Source organism: Abramis brama (genome assembly GCF_963993115.1).
Source record: "Abramis brama genome assembly, chromosome: 25".
Classification (NCBI taxonomy): domain Eukaryota; kingdom Metazoa; phylum Chordata; class Actinopteri; order Cypriniformes; family Leuciscidae; genus Abramis; species Abramis brama.
Genome location: NC_139987.1, coordinates 24,647,636 through 24,658,031, shown reverse-complemented (window position 1 = coordinate 24,658,031; position 10,396 = coordinate 24,647,636). Strand labels below are relative to the sequence as shown.

General features: G+C 36.0%; 2 protein-coding genes across 2 annotated transcripts; both read left to right on the top strand.

Moving 5' to 3' along the window:
• Window positions 1–448: 448 nt before the first annotated feature.
• On the top strand, window positions 449–7,561 carry kmt5aa (lysine methyltransferase 5Aa). The gene is made up of 7 exons (XM_084104548.1): window positions 449–766; window positions 2,034–2,190; window positions 2,303–2,513; window positions 3,397–3,484; window positions 3,580–3,639; window positions 3,720–3,910; window positions 6,728–7,561. The coding sequence occupies exons 1-7, from the start codon at window positions 755–757 to the stop codon at window positions 6,936–6,938; spliced, it is 930 nt and encodes a 309-aa protein (XP_083960674.1). The 5' UTR covers window positions 449–754; the 3' UTR covers window positions 6,939–7,561.
• Window positions 7,562–8,282: 721 nt separating this feature from the next.
• On the top strand, window positions 8,283–10,241 carry snrnp35 (small nuclear ribonucleoprotein 35 (U11/U12)). The gene is made up of 2 exons (XM_084104550.1): window positions 8,283–8,378; window positions 9,394–10,241. The coding sequence occupies exon 2, from the start codon at window positions 9,394–9,396 to the stop codon at window positions 10,153–10,155; it is 762 nt and encodes a 253-aa protein (XP_083960676.1). The 5' UTR covers window positions 8,283–8,378; the 3' UTR covers window positions 10,156–10,241.
• The last annotated feature ends 155 nt before the right edge of the window (window positions 10,242–10,396 follow it).

Genomic DNA, 10,396 nt, shown 5'->3' with positions numbered 1-10,396 from the left:
GAAAACACCCAATATATCTGATGAAAAGTGTTTTAAGTATATTAATTATTTCAGTCAAATAAATCCACAAAATGAGAACATCTTTAAATAAATCGTTGTATGTTGTATTCTGCAATACTCTGTCCTTAAAGCACTCTAAACTTGCAAAAAATATAAAAAGTCAATTATTTAAATCATCTTTGTACACTATTAAATATGTATGCGTTAAATGGACATAATACACTCACTTTGGGATGTTTTGCAATGTGTTTACTATGTAGATAGATAGATTTATGAAATACTATATTTATATATATAGTTTTAAAAAAAAATCATAAAAAGATAGTATCATGCAGTGATTAATAATTCACGGTAATACTAAATCAGCCTAAATAATTGTTTTATTTTTATGAACATATTTTATATAAATAAGAAATTGTAGAGTGATCCGCCTAACAGCTCCATCTTCCGGGCAATTTGAACTCAACTTCCAAACATTATTGGTTATTTAAATGCTCACATGGTTTCCTCCCGTGAATGAGATAAAAGTGCAAACATGGCGGCGTGAAACTGTACAAACTAGCTCGGATGGAGGAGCATTAATTAAAACAGCTCGAAAGTTTCTAGTTTTTTTTTTTTCTTCGTAAACACGGAGCTGTTTTTGAATGTCCTCGTTCCTCGCCGTTTAGAAGGACAGAAGTGTAGAGGAGAAAACACTGGACCGGACCGGACCATCGCTTCACAACAACAGGGCTCGAAGAGAAAGTGGACCGAGATGATGAACGGGGTAGGTTTACACGGCTTCTTCATCACAGATTACGATTATTTGACGCGATCTCGAGCGTTTAACGGCAGAATGATAACAAACTGTGTTCTGGTGATTCTACTATCTTCAACTCTCCATCCGAAACACACGAACTCCATTGACTGATTCTGGTTCCTGTTTGATAAGTTGTATAAATGGATGTGGTATCGTGTGTGTGGTCAATGGGATGTACGATACGTGTGTTAGTACAGTTGATCACGATATTTAAAGCAGATAAAAGAACAATAGCGCTGCGGTGTGTAGTGTTATAACATTGTGAAGCGCGCGAGCGCAGCTGTTACAGGCCCAGTGTGGGCGTGGTCATCGACGATCAATAACATCGCAATTAATGATCGATTTAAATCTGTTATTTTGAAAATCGCTTTTTGGTTAGTCCCTTCCTGATGAATATACTATTTATATTATTGTATATATAACTATTATTACTACTACAAGTATAACTGGTATTCTAATTATAATTTACTCAATACCTACTATTAGGCCTACATTTATTATTACCACAAGTAGTTCTAATTATAATTGACGATTAGAATATTTTACACAATAAGTACTATACAATTTTTTTTTATTATCATTAACATACATAATTCTAATTTATTCGTTTTTTTCCCCACACATACTATTACATAATACTATTAATAATAATAATAATAATAATATAATAATACCATAAGTAATTCTAATTATAATGTATGATTGATTAGTATATTTTTACACAATATGTACTATTAAATGTTGTTTTATTATTATTATTATTATTATTACCAGAGGTAGTTCTAATTATAATTTATTAGTATATTTTACACAATAAGTACTATTACATACTAATAATAATAATACCATAATTAATAATAATAATACCATAAGTAATAATTTATGATTGATTTGCATATTTTACACATATGTACAATTACATAATAATAATAATAATATTATTATTATTATTACCACAAGTAATTGTAATTCATGATTGATAAGTATATTTTACACAATATGTAATTTTACATTACATTATTATTATTATTATTATTATTATTATTATTTCTGCACCCAATGTGTCCTGTCATGTGTACATGTATGTATATATATATACATATATTTTTTGGCTCTATATGTTTTTTTTAATTATAGCTAGAATGACCAAAAAAATGCTTCGAGGTGCAGATACATTTCCACTGCACAGAGAACTCAGTTGGCGACTCAGTTTCTAAAACTCGCTGTTTTGCAGGACGTCATATGCAACGGACACTCTCCATTTCACCGTCTCCTAAAGCACAGCAGCTCCAAATCACCTCATCATGAAGCCATCGCCGTCAAACTCATCCAGGACGGCAAAACTTCCCGGTTATTCTGCACGCAGAGTGAGCCACAGAAGCATGGAGATTGTAAGGATGAACAAAATGCATTATCTGACATTGTCTTGACATTGGTGATGTTCACTGCATTAATGTGTCGCATTTATATTTGTCGCAAGTCATTCATTTCTGTGAATTGTAGCCAGGAGAGGCAGTACTGTAAATGGTGAGTTCACGCTCCCAAAAATGGCTGTGAATGAAGAGCTGAAGCACTCGGTGCACAGAGGAGAGGAGCCGACGCGTCAACTGCACTGCACGGCATCATACATCCACGCCAGCAGCGACATCACTTCCTCCAATCAGAGGAAACGACCCCCTCGCAAACTTAGAGTAAAGAAATCCACAAAGAGACTGTAAGTCATTGGTGAAGTTGATTCGCAGATGTTAAAGGGATAGTTCATCCAAAAGTAAAAATTCTGCCATGGATGAGTTTCTTTGTTCTGTTGAACAGAAAAGAAGATATTTTGAAGAATGTCAGTACATTTTCTGGACCTCGGTGACTTCCATGGTATTTATTTTCCATACTATGGAAGTCAATGGGGTCCATCAACTGTTTGATTACCAACATTCTTCAAAATATCTTCTTTTGTGTTCAACAGAAAAAAGAAACTCATACAGGTTTGGAACAACTTGAGGATGAGTAAATGATGACAGAATTAATCATTTTGGGTGAACTATCACTTTAAGATTTTACAATTTTTTTGCACAAATATTGAAGAAATTAGTTTTTGTTCAGCCAATAGTCAAGCTTTTTTATTAATAGAATTATTGTAAATTGTCAATTTGCTGCATTTTTACAATTGACTTACTGCTGAAGGAAGGACATTATTGTTAACCCTCTTTATTTATATTGAAAAAATATATATAAATAGAAACATTAACTGAAATTTACTTTTATTTCAGCTAGTTTTTAAGGCAAACTAAGTTTAGTTTTTAAGTTGACTAAAGTAACTAAAACATAAACTTTATATACACATTAAAAAAACATGACAGACAGCAAAATTACTAAAATTAAAATCTAATTCAAAAAATATAATAGTATATTCATTATACTAAAATAATAGAATAATTATTTGTATTATTATTATATATTATATTTTTTGGACAAAAGCGTCTGCTAAATGACTAAATGTATTTTTTTTTCCTATATATTATTGTTAATGATCTATCAGTACACATTATTGTACAGAAAATAAAATGACATTCTTGGATTATGAATCAATGTTTGTTTTGCAGTGCTGATACCAAGATCCCTCAATGCCGAAAGGTTACAGATTATTATCCCATCAGAAGAAGCTGCAGAAAAAGCAAAAGCGAACTGAAGGTAATGCACAGATTTCATGTTCTTCATGCGTTCCATCAGCCAAAGCTATAATACTGATGCGTGTGTGTGTGTGTGTGCCTGTTTTCCGTCAACAGTGTGAAGAGAAGAGGCACATAGACATGCTGATCACAAACGGGATTGAGAATGGAATGATGGTAATCTTTGACAGTGAATTGAGTTGAATGTTGAAGTCTGCTGGACGGGCACAAACGTACCTTCATGTCGGTCTTGACAGGTCAGGTACATTGAAGGAAAGGGCAGGGGAGTTTTTGCCACACAGATGTTCCAGAAAGGGCAGTATGTAGTGGAGTACCATGGAGATCTGCTCCAGATAACAGACGCCAAAAAAAGGGAGGCTTTATATGCACAAGATCCAACCACTGGCTGCTACATGTATTACTTCCAGTATCTCAGCAAAACATATTGGTAGGTTCAAGCACTACACCCACTTTCCTCTCGTTTTATCTCATTTTTATTGGTTTTATTTGAATGAAATTGAAGCAAACTGTCTTAAAGTCAACATTAAAACACTTTGCAATGCATGTTCACTTGAAACGTTTTAAGCCAAGTCAAATTTATTTATCCTCCTTTTTCCTGCACTTCCGGTTTTGGGAACTTCCACTCAAAAAAACTCAAATGAATCATTTTAAATGATAAGGTTACAACAGATAATCCTTATCCGTCAGTCAATTTTCCTTCATGTTTTATTTTCAGACATCAGAATAATAACATAACGCTTGCTATTTTAAAGTGACGTGGCATCATAAGAATATCTGTGGTTTCCTGAGTTTTTTTCAGTGTAGCATTCTTTTCCTCCTGATTATTTTCTTTGTATTCGACTGTAACAGTATGAAAGACAAACATATATTATACTGCGCATTCGTGGTCTGCTCTCACGATTTCATTTACAATGTATCCCATGAATAATTCACTGGATTGCACTGAGAATCTCTTTTTTTCTCTCCCGAAAACCTCACCTTCCAGGTTTGTTTTCACACAGATGCTTTAAAATGTAATCGTCTCCCCTTTTCACTTCTAATCCCTATCAACAGTGCGAATATTTGCTAAATACAATGTGTTAGTCAAAGTGATGGAAAGCACTTTGAAATATTACCACTTAATGCTAAAGTTAATCAACATTTTTGATTATGGCAACGTATGTTACATAATATAGACAAATATTACTCAGTGATATTTAACCTGTCTGTAATATTGAGCTTTTAGGGCCATTCGTGGTTTATTGAAGTACTTTGATGCTTTTAGTTTACTTTTAATGTTCGATGGTTGAAGGGCGAGTAGATTACTGTCACTTAATTGTATTTAAAAAAATGTAAAAGATTTCGCAAAGCGTCATGGGGTGTAGAAAAACGGAGGATAGCGCTGTCTAAACAGGCCCTGTTTCCACCTGGTATTAAGATGTTTTGGTCGATTGGATCACCAGTGGACGACTCTAAACACAGGTGTAAACGGGGTCTAAAACGTTTTAAGCTTGTCCACTTTCTGCCACTTCCAGAGGGAGTTGAAAACACATTAGACCAGATTGCTTTCGCAGTGTGGTCGAATGTGTTCAAACAGCCACTAAAGACAGTCTTCTCTCCGTCTACTGACCGAATGAGTGAACGTTATGGGTTTGCATAATGCGTTCGCCGCGGTCTTTCTGAAAGTACATTTACCCGCCCATAGACGCTCCTCACGAAGATATCACGACAGAAGTGGTTGAAAGTGGATGGATTAAAACACCAGGAATGTGAACTCGGCTACTTTTGATCCGAATAACCAAAACACATCTTAAAGGAACACTCCGCCGTTTTTTGAAATAGGGCTTATTCACCTTCTTTCCTACATTTAGATAGGTGGGCAAATGCATTTTTGTCTCAGTGCATGCATTGTTTTAGTTTGACAGGGTCGGCGCTAGCTTAGCTTAGCATAATGAATGGAATCCTTTGTTGCCAGCTAGCATGTCCTGAGTAAAAGTGATATAAAAATAAAAAAAACCCCACCTAATTACTTCTTGTGGCCTGCGTATTCACAACGAGTACAAATAGCGATGCAGATTAACACTAGGTGATTTCCTATGCAGATATTGACTTGGGACTATATTAGGGGGAAGCACAGGCGAAGCACTTCTACTTGGGCGCAGAGATATCACGCCAATATTCAATATTAGTGTAAAAAGTCAATATTTGCCTAGGAAATCGCCTAGTGTTAATCTGCATCGCTATTTGTACTCGTTGTGAATACGCAGGCCACAAGAAGTAATTAGGTGGGGGTTTTTTTATTTTTATATCACTTTTACTCAGGACATGCTAGCTGGCAACAAAGGATTCCATTCATTATGCTAAGCTAAGCTAGCGCCGACCCTGTCAAACTAAAACAATGCATGCACTGAGACAAAAATGCATTTGCCCACCTATCTAAATGTAGGAAAGAAGGTGAATAAGCCCTATTTCAAAAAACGGTGGAGTGTTCCTTTAATACCAGGTGTAAACAGGGCCTAAAAGACACTGAATATCCAGTAATATTATCGATTTGACCGCACTGACACGATTGGATGAAGAAAAAAAAACTTGAACTGAAATAAGCTGAATAATGTCTTCTGCTTTATAGCTGAATCAATTTTTTTCACTTTCTCTTATTGAACTGAACTGAATCAACATCGAACCGACTCGAGCCGAATAATAAAAATGACCGTTTTCAGTAGAGCTGCTAATAGCTGAATTTAACTTTTCCTAATGAATGACCTTTACAGTTATTGAGCTGAATAATGTCTTGCTAAAGACAATTGGTCTCATATTTGACGTTTGATCATTGATTCCGTCACTTAAACCATTTCCATTGTATCAAGCGCGATAAAACCAGTGACTTGGCCTTTCGCAATACACATCGTTTCAAAAAAGCAGATTAGAGCTGGACAATAATATAGTCTCCATTCAGACAGACTGACTTTATATGAAGAGTTCAGATGCAAAAGCCTCTAAATGCCATCTGAAATTTTCTTCTAGAATGATCATTTTTATCAAGCTTGTATATTTAAGTTCAGTAATTCCACTTAAATGGCAATGAAAATTACCTATTAATTATCATTAAGTGAAATTACTGAACTTAAATATACAAGCTTGATAAAAATGATCATTCTAGAAGAAAATTTCAGATGGCACTTAGAGGCTTTTGCATCTGACCTCTTCATATAGAGATGGGCCACTTTAAGCGCTGTCTAAAACTTGTGCATTTGTTCCCCGACAGCGTGGACGCTACGAAAGAGTCCGATCGACTGGGAAGGCTGATCAACCACAGTAAAACCGGCAACTGTCAAACCAAACTCCATGACATTAATGGAATACCTCATCTTATCCTCGTGGCCTCCAGAGACATCCAGGAAGGAGAAGAGCTTCTTTACGACTACGGCGACCGCAGTAAAGCTTCGATAGAAGCTCACCCGTGGCTAAAGCAGTAATGTACTGACAGGAGGGCAAAACACCTTGTTTCTTAACTAGACAGTTTTTAATGTAATTATTGCCTTAGTAAACAGAGAATGTTTTGGGCTAGTAAGTGTATGGGTATGTTACACAGTGACAGTAACACGTTAGATTGCGGTACATATTCAACGTGTCCTACTTTTAAGATATTTATCCTGCTCTATGACATGCTAGTTTCGGCACATTTCTTTTTGTATATTTTATATATTGGTAGATCAGTGCTTCCAAAGCATGCAGTTATAGTCCAACTTTCTGCATTTTTATAAAGTTTTCTTAATCTAATCTAATGTAAGGTAGTTAGAGGCTTAGCAATAATTATTTATAATGCCCAAACGTTTATGTTTGAAGCAGAAAGCCTGTGATGCTAAAAGGAGCGGCGTTTTAAAAGGTTCAGAAAACTGGAATGTGAAACCAAACTTTGATATCATTTGAAATGTTACCGTTGTACAATGCTGGGTGTGTCGTGATTAAACCTGAACAAAGCTGTACCTGTTACACAAGCCGAGTGTTGATGACCAAAAGCTCCGATGGCCGGGGAGTGTTCAAATCAATCTGTATGAGATGGTCGATGCATTGTTTAAATAAATGATTTTATGCAACACTAGGCCTCTGTTGTCGTATATACAGTGGTGTCTAAAAGGCAATGTTTTTTTATTTTTTTTAATGTATATTACAGATTGCATCAGCATAACAATTTTAGTGTTCAGTTGAATTATTCCCCATGACAGCAGCACTCAAGCTGATGATCAATGTCACAAATTTGCTTTGCTAAAAATGTAGCAAAATGTTTTCAGTATAATTCAATCCATGTTTTGGCATGATTTTCTAAAGTCCTAAACATTTTTTTTTTTTTTCAAATTACATTTAAACTTCCCAGATTTTTAATGTGGTCTTACAATTTTAAATAGAAACATTATATATATTTTAAAATAACATTACTATAATTAGAATATTATTTTTTTTATAATGGTCTTTCTTTTTAAAAGTCAAAGCCACTCTAAAGGGATATAGTTCACCCAAATCTGTTATTTTCTCACTTTTCAAGTTGTTCTAAACCTGCATGAAGTACTTCTGTTGAACACAAAAGAAGATATTTTGAAGAATGTTCAAGTTGATGGACCCCATTGACTTCCATCGTATAGAAAAAAATATCATGGAAGTCAATGGGGACCAGAAAATGTTTGGTTACCCACATTTTTCATAATATCATCTTTTGTGTTCAATAGAACAAAGAAACACATACAGGGGTTGGAATAACATAAAAGTGAGTAAATGATGACAACATTTTAAAAAAAAAATGGTGAACTGTCCCTTTAAGACCATGCCCGGTGACGTCAGCGACAACGACACGAACACGGCCCGTCGAACAGCACAGCCGGAGTTTCCACACGGAGAGTTTTAGACGGCGGACCCACAAGGTTTGTTTTGATGCTTTTTTTTATTGTACTGTGGAAAATGTGTGTATGACATTATTCAGAATTACAAAAAAATATGTATCAATAGTATATGCGGTGTTAGTGAATTCAAAGAGATATGACTGAATTAAACACTAAAATTTAAAAAAGTACAGCACATCTTCGTGTGTGCTCGGATTCGGTTTAAAATGACTCTGGATAATATCGTCTGGTTTATTAACGAGTATAAAAGCAGCATCTTAAAACCTAGTGAATCGCCTAAGTAGACAACATTTAAAGGCGTGGAGAGAGGCCGTTTACTAGCTGGTACAAACAATCAGATGTCCTTGTTTCCACTGAGCATTCTCTAATCATGCTGGGTTATTACTTTAGTCTAAAACTATTAAAACATTTTTGATAATTACAATAAAGCTTTGGCAAATTGAAGTAGTAAAATGAACTAAGTAAATGAGAACTAAAACAGAAATTAAAAAAATTAAACCTTAATAGTAGCCTAATATATATAAAAAACGAATACAAATGGCAAAAAGACAACAAAAGTACTAATATAACCATAAGTAAAAGTACTAATACAAGTAAAAACTATAATAGTATATAAATAATACTAAAATAACACTGCATCAAGGTCTGTTCATGTCAGCTCGAAACCAAATAAAATAGAAGCATGAAACTTTCCATGCTTTCAAGACTTTATTTTCTTAGTCTAGACTTTTTTTTTTTACTAATGTGAATTTAGTTTGAAATAAAAGTTTTAACATGAAACTGCTGCCATTATTTACTCACCCTCATGTCGTTCCAATAGCACTATGCTGTTATTTCCATTTCCTAGTTATCAAAGGCTGTCAAGCTCAACAAAGCACTATAAAATTAGTGCATACGACTCGTGCGCTACATTACAAGTCTGCGAAGAACGTTAACAATTTAAGTTTCACATAGGGTTAAAAAATTATGAGAGAATTCTTAATTTATTTGAGAGAACTGTATTTTGCATTAATTATTGCATAAACTCTACCATCAGATGATGAGCGAGTGGAGTCCTGTGGCGAAGGTTTACGACCCCCTCAGAGCGGGCAGTATCGATGGCACAGATGTGGAACCGCATGACAGAGCCGTGTGGAGGGGCATGCTGGCCCGCTACCAGCCTAACAAGGGTGTGACCGGTGACCCTCACCTGACGCTGTTCGTGGCACGCCTGAACCCGCAGACGTCTGAGGACAAGCTCCTGGAAGTCTTCTCCAAATTTGGAGACGTCCGCAGGGTGCGTCTGGTCCGAGACATTGTGACGGGTTTCTCCAAGCGCTACGGTTTCGTCGAGTACAAGGAGGAGCGCTCGGTGAAGAGAGCCTGGAGAGACGCCAACAAGCTGGTCGTGGACCAGTACGAGCTCTTTGTGGACTTCGAGCAAGAGCGGACGCTCCAGGGATGGATTCCTCGCCGGCTCGGAGGAGGCCAAGGTGGCATGAAGGAATCCGGTCAGCTGAGGTTTGGAGGCAGGGATAGACCTTTCCGGAAGCCCATCAATCTGGCATCCATGATGCCCCAGAACCGACCAGCGGATAGATGGGATGCATCAAGCGGGAGGGAGGAAAGGCAAAGAGACCAAGAACAAGATAGGGAACACGGACGATGGAGGGAGAGGAAAAACGACTGGGAAAGAGGGAATGAGTGGAATGATAGAGGTTACTACAAAGAGAAAAGAGACTCTAAACACCACCGGGACAGAAGCCGAGAGGAAGACTCCAACAGAAAGGAAGACAGACGACACAGAGACCGAGAATAAACTTTTGCATGCATTCAAGACTTTCTTTTCTTCTTTTTTTTACTAATGTGAATTTAGTTTGAAATAAAGTTCATTTGAACATGAAACTGCTGCCATTATTTACTCATACAGAATGGACTGGCATTAAGCAGAGTAAATAATGACAAAATGTTCAATTTTGGATGAAGTATCCCTTTAAATTTAAATTTTAACAATTGGATTTGTGCCATAAAACAACTCATTTGTCATACAAATAAAGTTT

Coding starts and splice junctions, on each gene's coding strand:
- kmt5aa (XM_084104548.1), top strand. Junction 2,514..3,396: donor AAGAAATCCACAAAGAGACT/GTAAGTCATTGG, acceptor TTTGTTTTGCAG/TGCTGATACCAAGATCCCTC. Junction 3,640..3,719: donor GGATTGAGAATGGAATGATG/GTAATCTTTGAC, acceptor CGGTCTTGACAG/GTCAGGTACATTGAAGGAAA.
- snrnp35 (XM_084104550.1), top strand. CDS start 9,394: ATGATGAGCGAGTGGAGTCCTGTGGCGAAGGTTTACGACCCCCTCAGA.